General features: G+C 44.3%; 1 protein-coding gene across 1 annotated transcript in view; it reads right to left on the bottom strand.

Annotated features, from left to right (window-relative positions):
• dnai1.2 (dynein, axonemal, intermediate chain 1, paralog 2) overlaps positions 1–23,617 on the bottom strand; it is a 337,978-nt gene that overhangs the window by 209,382 nt on the left and 104,979 nt on the right. The window contains exons 10-12 of the mRNA XM_041183411.1: positions 23,491–23,575; positions 21,800–21,917; positions 15,573–15,616 (exon numbers count right to left, since the gene is read on the bottom strand). Of these exons, the coding sequence (XP_041039345.1) occupies positions 15,573–15,616; positions 21,800–21,917; positions 23,491–23,575 (247 nt within the window). The remainder of the gene's footprint in view (positions 1–15,572; positions 15,617–21,799; positions 21,918–23,490; positions 23,576–23,617) is intronic.

Below are 23,617 nucleotides of genomic sequence, written 5' to 3'. Positions count from 1 at the left end.
CCCTGCAGGATGTTGATAGTGGAGGATTTAGTGATGGTAATGCCATTGAACATCAAGGGGCGATGGTTGGTTTCTCTCTTGTTGGAGATGGTCATTGCCTGTAACTTGTGTGGCGTGAATGTTACTTGCCACTTGTTAGTCCAAGCCTGGATATTGTCCAGGTCTTGCTTTATTTGGACATGGGCTGCTTTGGTATCTGAGGACCATAAGACCATAAGACATAGGAGCAGAAATTAGGCCACTCGGCCCATCGAGTCTGCTCCGCCATTCAATCATGGCTGATAAGTTTCTCAACCCCATTCTCCCGCCTTCTCCCCGTAATCTTCGAGGAGTCACGAATGGTGCCGAACATTGTGCAATCATCAGTGAACATCCCCACTTCTGATTTTATGATGGAAGGAAGGCCATTGATGAAGCAGCTGAAGATGGTTGGGCTGAGGACACTACCCCGAAGAACTCCTGCTGTGATGTCCTGGAGCTGAGATGACTGACCTCCAACAGCCACAACCATCTTCCTTTGTGCTAGGTATGACTCCAGCCAGCAGAGAGTTTTCTCCCGATTCCCATTTACTCCAGTTTTGCTCGGTCAAATGCTGCCTTGATGTCAAGGGCAGTCATTCTCACTTCACCTCAGGAATTCAGCTCTTTTGTCCATGTTTGAACCAAGGCTGTAATGAGGTTAGGAGCTCAGTGGCCCTGGCGGAACCCAAACTGGGCATCAGTGAGCAGGTTATTGCTAAGCAAGAGCCGCTTGAAAGCACTGTTAATGACCTGTTCCATTACTTTACTGATGATTGAGAGTAGACTGATGGGTTAATTGGCCGGGTTGGATTTGTCCTGCTTTTTGTGCACAGGGCAATTGTGTACCTGGGCAATTTTCTACATAGCCTGGTATATGCCAGTATTGTAGCTGCACTGGAAGAGCTTGGCTAGGGGTGCGGCAAGTTCTGGAGCACAAGTCTTCAATACTATTGCCAGAATATTGTCAGGGCCTATAGCCTTTGCAGTATCCAGTGCCTTCTGCTGCTGCTGCTTCTTGATATCATGTGAAGTGAATCGAATTGGCTGAAGACTGGCATGTGTGATGCTGGGGACCTCCGAAGGAGGCCGAGATGGATCATCCACCTCGCTACTTATGGCTGAAGATTGTTGCGAATGCTTCAGCCTTTCTTTTGCACTGCTGTGATGGGCTCCTCCATCATTGAGGATGGGGATATTTGTGGAGCCTCCTCCTCCCGTAAGTTGTTTAATTCTCCACCACCATTCACGACTGGATGTTGCAGGACGGTAGATCTTAAATCTGGTCTGTTGGTTGTGAGATCGCTTAGCCCTGTCTGTCACTTGCTCCTTATGCTGTTTGGCATGCAAGTAGTCCTGTGTTATAGCTTCACCAGGTTGACACCTCATTTTTAGGTAAGCCTGTTTATGCTCCTGGCATGCCCTCCTGCACTCTTCATTGAACCAGGGTTGATCCCCTGGCTTGATGGTAATGATAGAGTGGGGGATTTGCCAGGCCATAAGGCTACAGATTGTGTTCAAGTACAATTCTGCTGCTGCTGATGGCCCACAGTGCCTCATGTCCACTCTTGAATTGCTAGACCTGTTTGAAATTTCTCCCATTTAGCATGGTGGTAGTGCCATTCAACACGATAGAGGGTATCCTCAATATGAAGGCGGGATGTCGTCTTCACAATCACTGTGCGGTGGTCACTCCTACCAATGCTGTCAACCTGCAACTGCGGCAGGCAGGTTGGTGAGGATGAGGTCAAGTATGATTTTCCCTCTTGTTTGTTCCCTCACCACCAGACGCAGACCTGGTCTAGCAGCTATGTCATTTAGGACTCGGCTGGCTTGGTCAGTAGTGGTGCTACTGTGCCCCATCCAGATTGAAGTCCCCCACCCAGAGTACATTCTGCGCCCTTGCCACCCTCAGTGCTTCATCCAAGTGATGTTCGACATGGGGGAGCGCTGATTCATCATCTGAGGGAGGGCAGTACGTGGTAATCAGCAGGAGGTTTCCATGCCCCTGTTTGGCCTGATGCCATGAGTCTTCATGGGGTCCGGAGTCGGATTATCTACTATTACTCCGGATTAACTCGCTGCTGTTACTCTCTAGGAGACAAACGCTCACTTTACTTACTCTTTTCCTTTTTAAATACCTGTAGAAACTCTTACTATCATTTTTTTACATTTCTAGCTGACTTCCTCTCATACTCTAATTTCTTTCTCCTAATTAACCTTTTAGTCAATCTCTGCTGTTCTTTATATTCTGTCCAATCATCTGTCCCGCCACTCATCTTTGCAGAGTTGTATGCTTTTTCCTTAGGTTTGATGCTTTCCTTAACATATTTAGTTAACAACGGATGGTGGGTCGTCCCCTTAGAATCTTTCTTTATAGTGGGAATGTACTTGTTCTGGGTACTCTGAAATAGCTCCTTAAATGTCTGCCACTGCTTCTCTAGCCTAGTTTCCCAGTTCACTTCAGTTAGCTCAGCTTTCATACCCATACAGTTGCCCCTATTTATGTTTCAGTCTTAGACCCACTCTCCTCCCTTTCAAGCGGGATATAAAATTCAATAATATTGTGGTCGCTGCTACTTTGCGGTGCCTTCAATCTGTGGTCATTAATTAAACCTATCACGTTACACAATACCAAGTCTAATATAACCTGCTCCCTGGTTGGTTCCAGGACATGCTGCTCTAAGAAACAATCTCGAAAGCATTCTATGAACTCCTAATCCAAGCTACTGCTGCCAATCTGATTTTTCCAGCTTATGCATTGATTAAAATCGCCCATGGTTATTACCACCCCTTTATCACAAACACACAATATTTTCTCTTGAATACTTTGTCCTACACTGTGGCTACTGTTAGGGGGCCTTATAGGGAAGGAAATCTGTAGTCCTTACCTGGTATGGCTTATATGTGACTCTAGACCCACAGCAATGTGCCCTGAGATGGCCTAGCAAGCCATTCCATTTAAGGATGGACAACAAATGCTGGCTTTGCCAGTGACAGTGACATCTGAGCAACTTAAGCACTTTTAACATGACTGTTTTGAACTAAAAACTTTTTCATGACAGCTCTGAATCTGATGGAAAGTGGTTAAGGAGACTTTGCTACCAGCTTCATATGTTACTTAAATTTCAATGGGACAAACCCCTAGCATCAAGCTGTCAGCATGTACAAAAATACTTATTAGTCCTTTCACTGCAGATGCCTGGGTTGACATTTATTATATACAATCCAGTTCTCTAGCTGCCTTATTCCCTTCCGGCATCAGCCAGAATCCCCATAGTGCCAGGGAACAAATTGTGTGTCTGATTTAGATTTATTTTGTTCTACACTTCACCAGATTATCTACGAGTAATAAGGTTTTGTCAATTGAAGCTATATTTCAAATCACCCCTAGTGTTTCTTTAACAATTGGCCTCTTTTATAAAAGTACTGTTATGCAATAGGTGTCATTTTAAGTATAATCTATGATGACTAGCCCCTTGGGGAGTGATTTTTACTCATTCATCAATCACAATAATTCATCAATTCTGTACTTTCAAGACTAATTTTCCAAAATCTGAAAATTATGTTTTGTAATTCATAGATAGAAAAGGAAATTAATTTACCAATAGTAGCTTAAATGTGAAGACATGCTGCTGATTTCACAGTGGAAATTCAACAATAGGTCAGAATATCTTATTAGTGATAGAATTACAGATGGTATTTTAATCCTGTAAAGAACTAAAAGGCAATCAATAATTTGCAGCATTTCCATCAGAAAACATACAGCACTACCAGAATTTTTTTGCTTTAGTTCTACTCGAAAGCAAAAAGAGTTCCTTAAAAGATTATTCACAACATATTAGATTCCTTGTGCTCTCATTCTTATCTAAAAAACACGTTAAAAATTTCTCACATTTCTCATTCCACATCACATCATGAGGCTTTTCAACAGTTAAATTAGGTTTCTTCCCCAATCAGCCACTAGGTTGGAATTATTTTTTCAGTTGTCTTTGATCTCCCATCACAAGCTCCATTCCAGTTTATTTCCATCCTTGGTAACTGTCTTAAGCTGAGCAAGACTGCTCATAACCTTAGCATTATGTTTGAACTTGAGATGAGCCTCTGATGATTGCTGTGGGTCGAACTCACATGTAGGGCAGATTGGGTAGGGATAGCAGATTTCCTCTCCTGAAGGAAATTAGTGAACCAGATGGGTTTTTATGACAATCCGGTAGCTTCATGATTATTATTAATGAGACTAGTTTTTTCACGAAGTCATAAGATCATAAGAAATAGGAGCAGGAGTAGGCCATTTGATCCCTCAGGCTGCTCCACCATTCAATAAGATCGTGGCTGAGCTGATTGTGGCCTTAACTCCATTTTCCTGCCAGCCCACCATAATCCTTGACTTCCTTGTAGGTCAAAAATCCATCTAACTCAGCCAACTCAATGACCCAGCCTCCACTGCTCTCTGTAGAAAAAAGAACTAAGAGAAGAAATTCCTCCTCATCTCTGTATTAATTAGGGAATTTCTTATTTTGAGACTGATTCCCCCATGAGGGGAAACATCCTCTCAGCATCTACCTTATCAATCTCCCTCAGAATCCGAAATATTTCAATATGATTGCCTCTCATCCTTCTACACTCCAAGGAGTATAACCCAACACATTCAACCTTTCCTCATGAGATAAACCCTTAAGCCCAGGGATCAACCTAGTAGATCTTCTCTGAACTGCATCCAAGGAAAGCGAGAGTTGAAATTGTAGAGGCACTGCCTATAATTTTCCAAACTGAAAATGATCCATTTATCCCAACTTTGTTTCCTGTTAGCCAATCCTCTATCCATGTTAATATATTAACCCCAATGCTATGAGCTCTTAACTTGTGTAGTAATGTTTGATGTGGCACCTTATTGAATGCTTTTTGGAAATCCAAATGCTCTACATTTACTGGTTCCCCTTTATCCTCAATACTTGTTACATCCAAAAGAACTTTAATAAATTTGTCAAACATGGTTTCCCTTTCACAAAACCATGCTGACTCTGCCTGATTGTATAATGATTTTCTAAATGTTCCACTAGTACTTAAATAACAATGGATTCTAGCATTTTCCCATTGACAGATGTTAAGCTAACTGGCGTATGGTTTTTTGCTTACTTTTTTCTTCCTTCCTTGAATGGAGGTTCTTTTTATATTCTTCTGCTCATTCCTTTATTAGGGATTCCATTATATTTTTATCACTGATGTTTAATCATTTTTATTTCAAATTTATGAATTGAATGTAAATTCCCCAGCTGCTGTGTTGGGATTGGAACGTATGTATTGTTATGAACAATGTATAATTTTAAGTTGAATATAAAATTGTGGCCAGAATTTTCAAGGTGGCATGCGGGGGCGGGCCCTGCACGCCCGCGCATAATATGACATTCGGTGACATCGGGCGAGCGTCCCAACATCACTGCACACTATCACGATATTTGGGAAGGCGGGCGCACTATAAGTTCGGATGCGCACCCGCCATCAATTAACGGACCAGTTAAGGCCCTTGAGGCTGCAATTGATCTCAATTTTTCGCAGCCCGTGCGATCTTCAGGATGTCGTACAGGCGCAATGGGCAGGCGGGTAGGAGACATTTGTATAAGCCTCATCCACAGGCAGGATAGGAGGGGTCAGTGGGGTCGTGAAAGTGATGTTTGAGGCATTTAAGTGTGAAAGTAACTTTTAATTGCCTGAGTGAGCAGGAAGACTTCAAAACTCACCAGCTGCTAGGACAGGAATAAAAGCGTTGGTCAGGACCTTACAGTAGAAATTATTTCTGAGGCCTGCAGCTTTCAGGAAGCCTTCCCTTAGCCTGAAATAGGAGTTGTACTCTCCACTGGAGGCATGACCTCTGAGGAGGAAGGGAGGGCCAGAAGTGGGAGGAGGCCAGGAGTCTACATTCAGCCTCCAGGGGAGCCTCCTTTAGGAGGAGAGGCATAGGCGCATAGGGCCAACAGGAAGTGCAAGCGGAAGGGGCTGCAGAAGACGCCCATATCCTGCTTCCAGGGTTTACAGGCGGCAAAGCAGCTACCTCAATATGTCGGAGATCCAGTGCCAAAGGAGGCTCCGTCTCTCAAGGGAAACAGTCACCTCCACCTGCTAGATGATAGGCCCTGAGATCTCCGCAAACTGTGTAGGTGGGCACCTCATGCAGTGGCTCTAAAGGTCACAGCCACCCTCAGCTTCTATGTATCCAGCTCTTTCCAGGGGTCGGTGGGTGATTTCTGCGGAGTTTCCCAATCAGCTGTCCACACTTGAGCCAAGCAGGTGACAGGTGCTCTTTTCAGGCGTGCACTGACTTTCATCCACTACCACTGGGACGATGCCAGTCAGGCAGAGCGAGCCAGAGGCTTTGCAGCAATTGCTGGCTTCCCCTGTATCCAAGGTGCTATAGACTGCACACATGTGGTCATCAAGGCACCAGCCGGTGAGCCCGGTGTCTTCATCAACAGGAAGGAATTCCACTCCTTGAACGTGCAGATGTTCGCAGATGAATCACAGGATGCAGATTCTGCAAGTCTGTGCAAGGTATCCAGGCAGCTCCGACGATGCTTACATCCTCAGACGCTCCCAGGTGCCTCGGCTTTTCAGTGCTCCAGCCCGGCTGGATGGATGGTAGCAGGGTGACAAGGGATTTCCCCTCAAAGGGTGGCTCATTATGCCTCTCTGCCATCCAAGAAAAGAGGTTGAGCAGTGGTACAATAGGTGTCAGGCCTCCACAAGGACTGTGGTGGAGAGAACCATTGGTCTTCTCCATGCTTCCGATGCCTGGACCGCTCAGGGGGCGCACTGCAATACACCCTAGATCGTGTGTCACTGATAGTGGTTGCATGCTGGCTTTTCACAATCTGGCACTGGAAAGGGGCAACGCAGTGGATGAGGAAGATGTGGACGCAGTTTCTCCAGATGCATATGATGAGTCCAGCAGTGAGACCAAGGGTGAGCATGAGCAGGAGAATGCTGAGGTGGTAGACGCTGACCCGGGCATACTCCAGGGAGGCAGGGACACCCAGGAGGCTTAATCCAAAGAGCCTTCAGCTAGCTCACCACAGATGGACCTTCAACACACGCCAAGGCTGCATGCTCCACACTCGATACCTGAGTGCTAAATCTGCCTGGATGATAACATTAACTAAGGCCCTTGTCAATAAAGCTCAGTGTCAAACAACTCACTCATAGCATAATGGCTTCCTGTACACATGGAGAAGTAAGGAATCACCCTGAGGCATTGCAACATGTCAAAATATACTCAGTAAACAAAAGTAAATTCATAAAGCAAAACAAAAACGGTGTTGGACATCACACCAAGTCTTCAACCAAGTACTATAGGCCAACATAAAAGCACCAGTGAGAAAACCCTGGTGTGCCTAAGATGCCTTAAATTTACGTGTATGGGTGCTTAGTCTAGGTGCTGTCCCCTCGCTGGCACTGGCATCTGAGACAGCCTGCTCACTGTGCTGTCCTGTTGGCCTCAATGACCTTGGTGAACATCCTCTGGCCCGTGGAAATTTGATGGCCCTGCTTGGGAGGGAGTGGCCAGCTCCACAGCTGGCTTCTCCCCAGTCGCTGCAGCCTCATCAGATGCCACAGTCATTGGCAGAGGGGCGGAGGAGCAGTTTCCCTCATCCAGAGCATCCTGAGAGGAGCCCGCAGAAACTATAGGCAGCTGCTGTGTCAACGTGAGGTCGCTTCGCACCTCCCTGCTCACCGTAGATGGGTGGGCACCAAGCTGGGATACTTGGTGCTCAGACCATTTCCCACACTGGCACTGACCAGCTGTGGCCAATGATGCTGTGAGGGCTTGCAGGTCCGAGCGCAACCCCAGGAGGACCTGATTGTTCTCCTGGAGGTGCCTCTCCCCGAGAGTTGCCACTTTCTCCATGCTCATGGAGGAAGCATGGCACTCAACTATGAGGTTCATTGCATTGGTAATGCTCCGTGTGGACTCCTCCAGCACAGGCACCATGCCATGCTAGCCTCATGTATCTCCACCAGATCATCCTGCATACCCTGCTGCACTTCCAGTGTTCAATGCCTCAGGGACGACTCCAGAGACACATCATCAGCCACCAACTGAGCAAGTACCTGGTCCCCAGCAGTCCTCCAACTGCCGACACCCTGGGCACTCGCTGTCTCCGCCCGCACCTCACACATGTGTGAAGTGTCCTCACCGCTGTGCCGCAGGACACTAGCCGAAGATCTAATTCCCACCAAGGTGCTAGTATCTGCACTGGTGCCTGCCTGGCTGAGATGGTGTGATGCTGGAGAGTGCATTTGCTCAGGGGCTTCAGGGGTGAGAGGTCTCTGTCTCCTTCTCCCAGCCCTGCTCCGGTGATGCTGAAAGGAAGAAAAAGGACGTTTAATTAGTTACAGTGCAGACAATGTCAACTTGCATGCCGTTACCCCAGATCATTATGCACTCATCCTTTCATAATCAAGGATAAACCCATGTTGCTAACTTCAATGACGGCGCATTCAGCAGTGCCATGGCTTCTGTGACACACATGGTGACATGACTGCTCATCAAACATAACTTCCCATGGCACCCCAGCCTCATCGCCACTGGTGGACCTGGGGACATGGCACTTCTCAAGGTCCATCACCTGCTGCTTGAAAGCCATAAGAATGGCCAATTTGGCCTGCCTTCCGCCAGTCTACAATTGTTCTGATGCATTGTGAGCAGTCTTTTCCTGAAAAGGAGAGAGGAGCATTGATTAGTCCAGCCTGCACCTGAATTCCTATTGCATCTGCCAACCCAGCCAGAGTGGGATATTGCAGGACTCCAGTTCTTCGTCACCCCGCAGCTGCCACACATTCACCCAAACAAGTCAGGGCTGACACCCCTGTCATTGCCCAAACGCTGTCTCATTCACATGTGACACCACAAGGTGCCACTTTACTAAGCAAGGAGGCACAAGCTCATGGAGCACCAGAAGATGGATTGGCGTCCTGCCAACTGGAAGCTCCCCTCCCAGCATTTTAGCACCCTGACTTCGACATGCTTTGCAGTTCCAACAATCTGCCTAGGTGCAAATCCTTGACTTTCAAACCCATTCTATACTCTGGGTGTCAGTATCACACATGCTGCGGATGCAGAACACATCCTAGCTCAATCCTCTCAAGGTGAACTGGGCATGGGCAATATCTGCTGGCACAACCAGTGAGGGATCCTTTCCGTGAGGGATTCAATGATGTTACTATACTCAGAGTTGGTGGGGCTGTATGGGGGGTGGGTTTGGGGGAAAGGGGGGCAGCTGCATTAAGTGACTTGAGGCAACATGGTACTCACCCTTCCCGAGGAGATTGTTGAGCCTTTTGCGGAACCGAGGCCATGTGCGCCACACTATATCATAGGAACTAATACTGTCGGCCACCTTCTCCCACGCACATTTGGTCAGGTGGGGGGTTCTCCGCCTCCTGTTCCGTGGAAGATAGATCTCCCACTGCATTGCCACCTTCTCCAGGAGGGCAGCTAGGCCTCGTCTGGAAAACGAGTGGCACACTGCCGCACTGGCCTACCCTCCAGCCTGGCCTGCCCCGATGGCCTACCCTCCGGCCTGGCCTGCCCCGATGGTGTACCCTCCGGACTTACTTCACCAACCTTGCCCTTCTGCAGAGTCCTTTTCCCAGTCATTGCGAGCAGCCTTTCCAAGGCTGTGTACAATACTGGTCACCTTATTTAAGGAAGGATGTTAATGCATTGGAAGCAGTTCAGAGAAGGTTTACCAGAGTAATACCTGGAATAGGCGGGTTGTCTTATAAGGTTGGACAGGCTAGGCGTGTAACCGCTGGAGTTTAGAAGAGTAAGAGGCGACTTGATGTAAGATCCTGAGGGGACTTGACAAGTGGACATCTTTGACAATCTCTTCCTTGCCTCCACTTATCACTGGCCCTCTATCCAGCTCTACCTGTCCCACCCCCCTCAACCAGCTTATATTTCATCTCATTTCTACTTTTCTTTAGTTCTGATGAAGAGTCACATGGACTTGAAATGTTAACTGTATTCCTCTCCGCAGATGCTGTCAGACCTGCTGAGTTTTTCCAGCTATTTTTGTTTTTGTTTCAGATTTCCAGCATCCGCGGTAATTTGCTTTTATTTTTGTAAAATCATTAGATATGTGTAAAGGAAAAGATTAGCTAGGACAAATATGGGTCCATTACAGGTGGAGACATTTATAACAGAATTGGGAAATGGCAGAGAGACTGAACAATTACTTTGTGTCTGCCTTCACAGAGGAAGATACAGAAAATCTCCCAGAAATACTAAGGAACCAAGGGGCATGTGAAAAAAAGGAACAGAAAGAAATAAGTATTAATAAAGATGTAGGCCAGAATTTTCCCCTCTGTGATTTGGGGGCGGGGCCTGCTCACCGACAAGAAAATGACGCGGAATGATGTCAGGAGGAACCCCCAACGTCATCGCGGTCCCTTTAAATTTTTAGGAAGGCGGGCGGACAATGAAATCAGCTGCCTGCCCGCCAACCTGTCAATGGCCAATTAAGGCTATTGACAGATTAATTAAGATCATTAAAGATCTGCCCATCCAACCTTAAGGCTGGCAGGCAGGCCAGGAGCCTGAGAGGGCTCCTGATAATACATGAAACCTCAACCACTGGCGGGATGAGGTTTCATGTCCGTTTTTAAAAAGTGTAATAAAGTTTATGTCGTTTTTATTAACATGTCCCATCTCATGTGACATTGTCACATGAGGGGGACATGTTCATAATATTTTTATTTTTCAACTTGTCACTAATCTCCCTGAGACAGCACTTCATCTCAGGGAGCAGCATGCTCTTGCTCACGCATGCACGAAAGAGCGCACTTTGACAGCTGGGGATTCCCTGCCCATCTCCCCCCACCCCCCCCAGCACAGGAAGCACTCGGGCAGGCTGCTGAGCAGGCTTAATTGGCCCGCTCACTCAAAATGGCGGCGGGCCCCGTTTTGGCGGCGGGGGTTGGCTGACCGCCCGCCGCCAAGCTGGTGGGGCCCGCACTCACTAAGGGCAAAATTCTGCCCATAGTATTCAAAAAGTCAATTGGATTGAAGGTTGATAAATTCCCTGGGCCTGATGAGCTACATCCCAGAAGGAGGTGGCAATAGAGATAGTGGATGCATTGGTGGTTATCGTTCAACATTCTATAGCTTCTGGAAAGGTCCCCGCAGACTGGAAAGGAGCAAATGTAACCCCACTATTTAAGAATGGAGGAAGAGAGAAAACGAAGAACTAGAGACCTGTCAGTTTACCGTCAATAGTGGGGAAAATGTTAAAATCTGTTAAAAAAGGTGTGATAACTAGACACTTGGAAAATAATGATATGAGTTGACAGAGTCAACATAGTTTTATGAAGGAGAAATCATTTTTGACAAACCTGTTGGAGTTTTTTGAGAATGTTAACTGTAGGATAGATAAAGGAGAACCAGTGGATGTGGTGTATTGGGATTTTCAGAAGGCGTTTGATAAGGTCCCACAAAAAAGGTTAGTAAACAAAATTAGAGCACTTGAGGTTGGGAGTAATATTCTGGTATAGACTGAGAATTGGTTAACAGACAGAAAACAGAGAGTAAGAATAAATGGGTCATTCTCAGGATGGCAGGCTGTTACTGGTGGAGTACCACAAGGATCAGTGCTCGAGCCAGCGCTGTTCACAATCTGAACATCAATGATTTGGATGTGGGACCAAGTGTAATATTTTCAAATTTGCTGACGGCACAAAGCTGGATGTGAATGTAAGTTGTGAGGAGGATACAAGGGGGCTTCAAGGGGATTTGGACAGGCTACGTGAGTGGGCAAGAACATGGCAGGTGGAATATAATGTGACTATGTGTGAAGTTCTCCACTTTGGTAGAAAAAACAGAAAGGTAGAGTATTTCTTAAATGATGAGAGGTTGGGAAGTATTGATATCCAAAGGGACCTGGATAACCTTGTTCATTAGTCACTAAAAGCTACCATGCAGGTGCAGTGAGAAATTAGGAAGGCAAATGGTATGTTGGCCTTCACCGCAAGGGGATTCAAATACAGGAATAAAAATGTCTTGCTGCAGTTGTATACAGCCTTGGTGAGGCTGCACCTGGAGCATTGTGTACAGTTTTGATCTCCTTATCTAAGAAAGGATATACTTGTCATAGAGGGAGTGCAATAGAGGTTCACCAGACTAATCCCTGAGATGGCAGTATTCTATTAGGAGGAGAGGTTGAGGAAACTGGGCTTGTATTCTCTAGATTTTCGAGTGGTGAGAGAGGTGATCTTATTCAAAACTTACAAAATTCTTACAGGACTTGACTGGGTAGATGTAGATAGGATTTTTTTCCTTGGCTGGTAAGTCTAGAACTAGTCTCAGAATAAAGGACAGGCTTTGATATGAGCAGAAATTTCTTCACCCACAGCACATGGACTGCAGCTGTTCAAGAAGACAGCTCACCACCACCTTCTCAAAGGCAATTACAGAGGACAATAAATGCTGGCCGAACCAGCAATGCCAACTTCCCATGAATGAATTAAAAAAAAACTCAGAGGTTGGTGAATCTTTGGGATTCTCTACCCCAGAGGGCTGCAGAAGCCAAACCATTGAGCATGTTCAAGACAGAAATCAGTAGATCTCTGGATACTAATGACATCAAAGGATATGGCAGAAAAGTGGCATTGAGGTGGATGATCAGCCGTGATCTAATTGAATGGCAGAGCAGGCTCGACAGACTGAATGGCCTACTCCAGCTCAGAATGTTAATAGCCAACAGATCAAATCACTAGGACCGGTTACATAACTTAATTTACATTCATTTCTGTTTACAAAGTTGAGGGGTGATCAATAAAGGTGTTTAAAAATGATAAAGGGATTCAACATGGCAGATACAGGAAAATGATTTTCTCTGTTGGGGATTCCCAAGAACAAGACAGCATAATCTTAAAATTAAAACTAGTCCATTCAGGACTGAAATCTTGAAGCACATTTTCACTTAATCTGGAACTCTTCCCCAAAAGAGTAAATTGAAATTTTCAAGACTGCAATTGATGGATTTCCATTAGCAGAGGGCAAAACAGGATATAGATCAAAAATGGCAAATGGAGTTCTGGTACAGATCATCCATGGTCTAATTGAATGGTGGAACAGTTTTAAAGGGTTGAATGGTCTAATCTTGTTCCTATGTGTGGTTGCACAACAAAGCTCAGTTAAATCATGTCTAATATATCTTTCAACTCCACTTACCGCCATTATTCTAACCATACCATACCTCTGCCTTGAAAAGATGAATCAAGGGCACACTATCTAATTACTTAGATGACTTTTTGAGCTTATACTTTTATTAACTGAGCTTTGTCCCCATCCTGCACCAAGATATACAGCCTGCACCACTTAAATGGGAAGCAGATTTTGATTGGAGGAAGTGCTGGGAATGACTGGAGAAGAATATCTAACCTCCAAGAAGAGTGACTGCGTTGCAAAAAGGGAGAAGTGGGCTTCAACATAGCAGTGTGTATCTTGGTGCAGGAGGGGGACGGTGAAACAGAGGTATTCTATCCGCTGGGATGCAGGAGGCAACTTCCAGATATTGCAGAGAGGGAACAGAAAGACATGTCAATCAAAAAAGCAGTTTGGCCCCAAGAACTTGGATGCAGTGTCAGAAGAAGTTCAATGGCCTCACCAAAATCAGCTGATGCATCTTCCAATCTCATATACCACTAACAGCATACACTGCTCAATGCACCACACTCCCATCACTCACCTATCAACAATCTCCATCCATCACCATATATACTTCAGCCTCATTGTTTCACCTCACCCTAATGCACTTAGTATTGCTGCTAGCCTCACTCCCGCATCTCACAGCTTAAATGTAGTGCCAGTTATTCAACCTTCCAACGAGTCACATTGCACCACACTCATTGACACACTCGCCTCTTTCTGTCAGGATAAGGCAGTGAACAACTGGAGGCAGCAGCACTGAACCAGAAACGGTAGGCATGGCTGTGTGCCCTTACACCGATGGAAGAAATGGTGCTTGTCATCATTGAAGCAGCCATAAATGAGGACATGGTAGCGGGGCAACTTTCCCATTCTAACCATCCCACCCTTTGAGGGCCATTGTGTTCAATTCAGTTCAGTTCAAAGCATCCAAGGAGACAGCATGCTCATGCCTAATCCTCCTTTGCATATCCTAAGACCTCATTCCATAATCTGGTCTCATATACAAACTACTGAAGGTCTAAGTACACTTCTCTTAGTTTCCTCATCTCCAATCATCACAACCATAACTTTGTATTCCTTCTTGTTTTAGGCACCTAAGAACTGCAACCTGCTAGACAATGTTGAAGAATATGAGTTGGAAGAGCAGGAAGACAGTGATGAAGATGAAACAATGTCACTTGCTCTCACACTTGCATGAGCTCAGATACTGACACTGCAGATACTTTAGCATATAGCTTAGAATTGGGATCCGAATGTGCTAAGACACCAGGCATGAATGGCCTGCAGACAATGCGGGGGGAAAGGGTTCATAGGTGCCAGCTCAATGGAAGGCAAGGTTGCACATTCTTTTGCCCACAAATCGATCTGCTTGCTGTCAGCTCAGAGGCGGAATGAGGCTGAAGAATTTACTGCCCAATGGGCAGTCAGCCTACCAATCAGGCTGGCTATGAGCAGGTAACTTACAAAAAAAAATAAAGACATCCTGCAGGCCTATAAGGAAACTCATATTTCCATGTTTCCCATTCTTAACCATCCTACCCTTCATGGAACACGCTTTGAAGGTAAGATCAGGGTCATTGTGTTCAATTCTGGACATCACATTTTAGGAAGAATATCAAGAGAAGGGTGCAGAAGAGATCTACTAGAATGCTGTCAGGGATGAGGGGCTTCAGTTATGGTGGAGAGACTGGTTGTACTGCTTACAGCAGAGAAGGCTAAGAAAAGATTTAATAGAGGTGTTCAAAGTCATGAAAGGTTTTGATAGAGTACGCAAGGAGAAACTGTTTAGAGTGGCAGAAGGGTTGGTATCCAGAGATCACAGATTTAGGGTAACTGGCAAAAGAACTAGAGGTGAGTTGTTATGATATGGAATGAACTGCCTGATAGGGTGATAGAAGAAGATTCAATTGCAACCTACCAAAGGGAATTGGATAAATACTTAAAGGGGAAAAATTTGCAAGGTTATTGGGGAAAAACAAGAATTTTGAGTAAAATCTGTTCGAGATAATTCTATGATTCTATGATTTAGAGCTCAGTTAACATTTAGGAATAATGATATTGTGAAATTAAGCTTGTACTGGCCATTGTTGATGAAAAGGAGTTCGCACAGCCTGTGCTGATTTTGACTTCCAACCCTGCCCAGGTAGAACTAGGCTCCTTTCCCTTATCTGCATTGGAATCCAGATCACAGGTTTAGAATAAATGTTTAGAATAGTAGCAAATGCTTTCATTAAAATGTCTTGCAAATGGTCTTAAAACTTATATTTCAGTTATTTGTATAATACAAACATAATACACAAATTAAACTAACTGCATGCAGGGCAAGTCATTTTAAATTTCAACTTACAGGAGCCATGTGCAACTGCAAAAAGGTCATGGTATCTTGGATTCCTGAAAATTACAAACAAAAAATACAAATTACTTATCTTTTTTCTTTTCTATATTTCTATTGTTGTTAGGTCCTGCTGCAAAATAGCTGCTCCAGTTGAAGGTATGGGCCTCTGCCAATGCTGTTCCTAGCCATCCTGAACTTCACAGAGCAACTGCTCCAACTGTTCCCCTTTACTTCCTGTAGATTATCTGTTCTATGCTTTCTCCATGGCAAAGTGGTTTGATTGGTAATTTAGTTGTATGAAATTGAACTTGCATTGCATCATTGTATAGCGTAACACATCGGAATTCAAAGTATTATGTGCTATTATCTGTCCCTGGCAATTAACATTGTACAATTAACATTCTGCAGTCTGGAATTTTAATAGCGCCCATAGGAATTGATCACTAATCAATTGGTTTAACAAAGTAGCTAAAATAATTAAAGGGCCACATTGAAATAGCATTATTTAAAGTCCCATACAGGATAAGCACTGAATTTAAAAATACTAGCAGGAACTTTAATATAACAGTCTGATGTCTAATGCTCAAATACTTCATTCTTCAGTGTTGTATTTTTGGGCACATTTATAATATAGGTTGAACAACATCCACCTTGCAGTCCCGCGCTTCACTTCCATCACTGACAATACTCGATAATCAACTAATATTAAGGAGAGCATTTTCCCAGCCTCAGGGTGCTGGGCTGAGTGGCAGAGGTAGGACTCAGGAAAATAATGAAGAGCATAAACTGGTGGGGTGTAAAACGTTCATCAGACCCCAAATCATCCACTACTGCCAGGTAGGTTAGGGGAAACTGTGCCTAAAACAGCAGATGCATTCATCCACCTAGAATCAGTGACCCACACATTACGTGATGGATGTTGGCCAGTTTCTCAGAGGCATGGGCCTGAGTTTTACCTTTGGTGGGCAGGTGTGATCGGCGGGTCCGGAAGTGGCCGGGAAAGGGACAGCTGATTGTGATCGCCCCCCCAACTGTGAATTCACGCTGAATTAACGGCCAGCCAGCGTGAAATCCGCACTGAAAAGCTCAGCGCTGCTGGGGTGGAGGCGGGAAGAGGGCGGGCGATGATGTCACCATGGACACGGGTGAACGCCTCAGGGAGCTGCAGACCTTCAATTTATGAAATAAAAGTTTAGAAAGCTGCAAAAAAATGTCCATGCATCACAATCAAGCACCTGAAAATACACCTCATAAAATGTTGTCCACAGATATTTATTTTTATTTTATTTCATAACGGAGCTTTCATCCTGCCCTTGGGCGAGGTTTGATGAAAAATGTAAATGCTGCCTGATTCACCCGTCCACCAACCATAAGATTGAACAGGCCACGAAAAGTCGAAGACAATTGTGCCATTAATGAGCTTAATTGCCTTCTTGATTGTCGGCGGGTGCGCTTCCGACTTTTGAGTGTGCCTGCAGAGCGAAATATTGTACAAGTGCGTGATGATGTCAAAACGCTTGCCTGAAGTCATCTTGTGTGATTTTATGCCTGATCGGGTCGGGCATGCGCCCTCCCAAAGGACGTAAAATCCTGTCCCATGATAAAATGCTTTATAAAGGCAAATCACTTATTGTAGTGGCCCATTTCAGGTCTCTGCTGGGAACTAAAGAAACCCTATTGAACAAGCATTTTCTGTCAAAGGGTCACGAGGACTCGAAACGTCAACTCTTTTCTTCTCCGCCGATGCTGCCAGACCTGCTGAGTTTTTCCAGGTAATTCTGTTTTTGTTTGTGTTAAGCATTTTCAAGCAACATAGCCAGCTCAAGATTGCTGGTAGGTGACTGATGGGGGCATGATACGTTGATCTGTAGCTGAGATCCTTGAAGCAGTTGTTGGAATATTGCATTTGAAGATGTATTCACCAACCTTGGCCATTTGACTAAGGTCATTGAACTTCTCGCAGCACTGCATCCAAGTTCTCAGGTCTTGACTCCTGGCATGGATCACCACAATTATCTGGTCTCACCACTTTCTAAATGTAATGGAGAGCATCCTGGCCCCCAGTGAATCAAGTACACTTCCTCCTCTCCTTCTCCTTGATCAAGGCTTCCAATGCAGCGTCAAAATATCCTGGGAATATTTGCGATATTATCTTTTTCCATGTCAAAACGAGTTTCACAACTTCTACCACTTGCTTCAGACACCACCTACCTTTTAAGATGTGGAAGCTGGTTTTAAATACTGCAAGCTAGCTTTAAGTGCCGATAGCCTCTTACAATTTTGTCTGTCCTGCTGAGAGGTGCATCCACTTAATGGCGCTCTTAGCACTGGCTACACGCTGCAGTCAAGGTAATTAACATGCAGCACAAAGTTGACATGCTGACAGTGTAGACAACATAAGTCAACAGCTGACACCATGACCCCTATTTTATTGCGGGGTAGAACAGTCCTTGCAAGGGCCCTCGGCATGTAACAAATTTACATGTTGAGGCCCAGTGACACTTTAACTCCTGGGCATCATTTAAATATGCAGGCACTGACTCTTACCAAACCTGGTAGAAATCACTGCCTAGCTATTTGGCAGGAACAGCAATTTAACCAGAAGGAGGCTGCTGTGCATTGCTGGGGGTCCATGGCAATGCTCCATGGAAATCAGGTAAGTGGATTAGGGTGAGTGTTGGAGTTCTGGACCCAATCACAATTACGATTAAAGGAAAGGATGAATCCCAAGACAACAGAGGCTCAAGGCTTTCTTGTGAAGCCCGGAGAATAATCCCTGTCCCTCCTGATTCACTTGGAAATTTAATAAAAAGTAAAACTTACCTCTTCCAGCCCTCAATTCAGCCTCTGCTTACTCAGAGCCTGAGTGCTTGCCAGCTCAGAACTTCAGATAAAACAGTAGATTGGGCCTGGATCACATCATCAAGAGCCCAAGCTGTACAAGTAACGAGGGCTCCACTGGTTTAGTCTGGTGTGCTTGACAACTACAGTTTAAAATTTCAGACACATCAGGGTGGAAAAAAAGTCAGTAGGACGTCACTCCATTTTAAGTGCACCAGGGCCGGGCAGTTAAAATTCAGGCCATGCATAAAGTCTGTTAATTATTTGTCTTACATATTCAATGCATCAGTACTAATTATACTCACAGTGAAAAGAAAATTGGAGTAACAACTCTACTATTTTATTGTATGAAGATATAACAAAATAATGTACCAATGAAGTACAAAGAAAGTTATTCTAACTGGCATGGGGGAATGTCATGGTCACTTATGTTAATAGTGATGGGTGGAAAATGCATAGGTGTGAATTGCACATTTTGTAATCCTCCTTTTAGAACTGGCCTGGAAGTGGCAATGGAGATGAGTGGGGGTGGGAGGTGTGGTGGAGGGGGGGGCAATGGGGAGGGTTTGCCCACGTGAGGCTGACTCCCTAAAGCTTTCCCACCTTTGGTCAATTTTACCAGATGTAAACAGCAGGATGGATCAGTGACTGACAGATTGGTGGCAAACAGGTAATTAATATCAATAAACAGCCAACTGTAAGCTATTTCCAATTTCACCAATGACGCAGAGGATGTACGGATTCTCAGAGTCTTATTTACTTAAACAAAGTAAGATCTCAGCTGCAGCTGTTGTGGAGGGAGGTGATAGCCATATTGTGAATCTGACTGCAGGCTGTGTTTGATGAAGTGACAATATAATGTTTGGAGGAACTGTGAGGATGAGGCCAAAGTGAAGTGCAGCTAGTTTTTTTTAATTCATTCATGGGGTGTGGGTGTTACTGGCTAAGCCAGCACTTATTGGCCATCCCATCCCTAATTGCCCTTGTTTAGGGGGGCATTTTTAAGAGTCAGCTGTGGGTCTGGAGTCACACGTAGGCCAGACCAAGTAAGGACAGCAGATTTCTTTCCCAAAAGGACCTTAGTGAACCAGATGGTTTTTTACAAAAATCAGCAATGGATTTGTGATCATCATAAAACTTTTAATTCCAAATTTTTATTGAATTTCACCGTGGTGGGATTTGAACCTGGGTCCCCAGAGCATTACCTTGGGTCTCTGGAATACTACTCCAGTGACCACTGGGAGGCCACCGCCTCCTCTCACAGCAGCAACTGGAAGCAGAACAAAGTTCTTGGGAGGACACAGTGGAGGTTGCAGCTGGCAATGAGAGTAATGCTTATAGACTTTGATTCTTCCAGTGAAAAGGAGAGTGTCACAGAGATGTGGATGCAGCCATGTAGAACAGCTTTGCAGTGGCCAAGAGAGTGCAAGTGGCCTGAGGAAGCTATTGAAAGTGTAGACAAGATGGCAGCCTCATGTTTGCAGAAGGTGCCATCTAATTCAAAAAGTGTATAATCAGAGGCTCAGCTTCATCAAAGTGACTGAGCACCAAGGTCTATGAAAATTGCATCTCTCCAGGCTATTACAGAAAAGCAGGTAATGAAGGGCAGTACCATAGGCAATCTTTACTCAATTCTTCCTTTATTTACAGAATGAGATATTCCAAGCATGTACTTCCTTACTCAATTACACCATAGTTTCAGCAAAGTGTCTCTTTTTAGACCGTTAGACCATAAGATGTAGGCACAGAAGTAGGTCATTCGGCCAATCGAGTCAGCTCCACCATTCAATGAGATCATGGCTGATCTGATAATCCTCAACTCCACTTTCCTGCCTTTTCCACATAACCCTTGATTCCCTTACTGATTAAAAATCTGTCTATCTCCGCCTTGAATAAACTTAACGACCCAGCCTCTACAGCCCTCTAAGATAAAGAATTCCACAGATTCACTACCCTCTGACAGAAGAAATTCCTCCTCATCTCTGTCTTAAATGGGTGACCACTTACTGTGAGGTTATGCCCTCTGGTCCTAGACTCTCTCACAAGGGGAAATAACCTCTCAGCATCTACCCTGTCAAGACCCCTAAGAACCTTATATGTTTCAGTAAGGTCGCCTCTCATTCTTCTAAACTCCAATGAGTACAGGCCCAACCTACTCAACCTCCCCTCATAAGAAAATCCCTCCATACCCGGAATCAACCTAGTGAACCTTCTCTGTACTGCTTCCAATGCCAGTATATCTTTCCTTGGATAAGGGGATCAAAACTGTTCACAGTATTTTAGGTGTGGTCTAACTAGTGCCTTGCACAGTTTTAGCATGGCTTCCCTATTTTTATACTCCATTTCCTTTGAAATAAAGGCCAATATTCCATTTGCCTTCCCTATTACCTGTTGAGCTTGTATGTTAGTTTTTTGGGATTCGTGCACAAGGACTCCCAAATCCCTCTGTGCTGCAGCCTTCTGCAGTCTTTCTCCATTTAAATAATATTCAGCTCCTCTCTTCTTCCTGCCAAAGTGCATACCCTCACATTTTCCCACATTATATTCCATCTGCCACTTTTTTGCCCACTCACTTAACTTGCCTATATCCCTCTGTTGGCTCCTTGTGTCATCCTCACCACTTGCCTTCCCACCTATTTTTGTATCATCCGTAAATTTGGCGATAGTACATGCTCAATTGAAACTCCAATTTGTGTCCATGGCCTGAAAATAATTCACACAATTGGTATATAATTAGCAGATGGTGGCAAAGCTGTGTGGTGTGCTGGAGCAAGCGCTGGTGCCAATGGGAATTGGTGGACGCTATGGCTGTAACCTTAAAGGTAACATTGGCACTCAACTTTGTTGCCTGTGGTTCACTCCAGGGATTGTCTGGAGATCTATGTGGCATCTCTCAAACAACAGCCCATCACTGATGGATGGATGCTGTGTACAGTTGGGCTGACTGATATATCAAATTCAAAACTGATCAGGCCAATCAGGCAGAGAGGGCAGGTGACTTCAAGGCCATGGCTGGATTACCTTTTGGTCTCAAATTAGTCTTGCTCTCCCTGCTCTCTTCTTCAGAATGTGGTTTCAAGTCCCATTCCTGAACTTGAGCACATTGCATTGGCAACACTGAATCAGTAAGATATTGTTAGAGGTGTCATCCTTTGGATAAGGTGTGAAAACTAAATGCATTTTTCCCATTTGACTGGTTCAGGTGAATTTTAAAGATTGAATGGTATTATTTAAAGAATAGCAGAGAGTTCCCCTTGTGGCCCGGCATAGGAGGAATTGACCAGACATTCACCTCATTGGTTTTTAACAAAATTGATAAGATACTACCTGAATGCAATTTTTTTATTTTTACTGCCATTTGTTGAATCTATACCCCATTCTGCATTTTTAATACTCACCAGCACATGCCAGTAACTGACAATCTCTTAGCCTTCTCATAAAAATATTTCCACAGAGGTAGAACAGTGCCTTCTTGATCCCTGAATTCATCAGAAGGATCTTCAAAATATTTAAAGTCTGCATAAATAAAATGAAAACTGAATATGAAATCAATTAATATTATATTTAAATAATGCTGCAAAGATAATAGTTTGTCATAAAAATATTCAGAATTATTTTTTGTATATGGAAAATTCAAGTCTAGACGACTGAAATTGAACAGATAAAAACTGAGCCCTGACAATATTTCTTTGTTTTTATTTCTTTAGTAGGCATATGCATCTCTCGTCAAGGATGAAATTGGTTTATGCCAGCCACACAAAATAGGCTTATAGTGAACTCGTAGTCAATTTGACACCGCGCCCAATTTTCTTTCTACTGAAGTTCACAGGTCAATTGTTCAATCTGTTTTTGAGATTCGTTTCCTCATCTTACTGTCACTTTTATTTGGTTTGCAATGAAAAACCTTGGCAATATTTTCCAAGTCAATGGAAAATAAAAACTGGCAGTGTATTACAGACTGCCAATTTACCATAAGCCTACTTCACATTGCTGGCTTGGACCAGTTTCATTCTCAGTGAGTCCTATAATAGCTTATGGTGGTAATGCCAATGAAATATACATGAGAATGAGTTGTCATAATTAGAGTAGCCCAGGTATTTGTGCTGATGTTTACCTCCATAGAAAGAGTGGCCACCTGCATGAAGTATCGGTTGCAACAGGTTACCTTGCCCTCAACAATGCTGGCACACTCACACTTTAAACAGAAAGGAAGGAAGCTTTGCCTTGAACGTTCAATGCCTCACTGAGCACTGAAGCAGCTCTTCAGCTCTTGACTAGCAGGGACATATGGGTGGGCCATGGAGGGAAAATGGAGAAAGGGCACATGGAACTGTGGATTCTGCTCAAAATGATCCCATTTCTTATCCCTTCTCTCAGTCAGAGCCCCACATGCTGCTTCTTGCCCCAGTGAGTGAATCTGCCCCTGCATGGATGCACATATGACAGGGCTCACACAGATCCCAAAACACATGCCATGTGCATCTCAGCTGTCACAGCAGGGGAATAATCAGCCTGCCTACACTTTTAATGAAGGATACAAAGTTCTGGCACAATTGGTGATTATTACAATAATTGTCAACAGTTAAATTCCAGGATGCAAAATAGACTAAAAAGTTATATTTATAAGTTATAAGTTATATTTCAACTTAGAGTCAGAGTGTTATTATGGCATAGAGGGAGGCTATTTGGCCCATCAAGTCCATGCCAGTTCTATGTAGAACAATCCAGTCAGTCACATTCCACCACTCTATCACCGTAGCCCACCAAGTTCCATCTGATTTCCTTTCAAAGTCATCGTTTCTGCTTCCATCACCCTTGTGGGCAGCAAGTTCCAGGTCATTACCACTCCCTGTGTAAAAAAACATTCTTCCTCACATCCCAAAACTTTAAACCCCAAGTCACTGCACACTCAGCTAACGGGAACAGCTTTTCCTGTCTGCTTGATCTAAACCTGTCTTAATGTTCTACACCTCTATTGATTCTCTAATCAATCTCCTTTGAAGAAAAATATTTTTTAGGATTAAAAGAAGTTGTTGTAATATTTTATCCTTAATTTTGATCTTTTTTAAATTTTAAATTTCTAGGTTACCTTGTAGAATGTCATCAAAGGAGTTCTGGTTCACCATTCGTTCCAATATTTTGGCGACTTTACTAACTCTTGAAATATCATCACTCTGGAAAGAATAAACATTAATAAGCAAACAAAGAGACAAACG

This window comes from Carcharodon carcharias, chromosome 1, assembly GCF_017639515.1.
Source record: "Carcharodon carcharias isolate sCarCar2 chromosome 1, sCarCar2.pri, whole genome shotgun sequence".
Taxonomy (NCBI): Eukaryota; Metazoa; Chordata; class Chondrichthyes; order Lamniformes; family Lamnidae; genus Carcharodon; species Carcharodon carcharias.
Note: the sequence above shows the minus strand (reverse complement) of the source record. Positions and strands in the feature narration are given on the sequence as shown.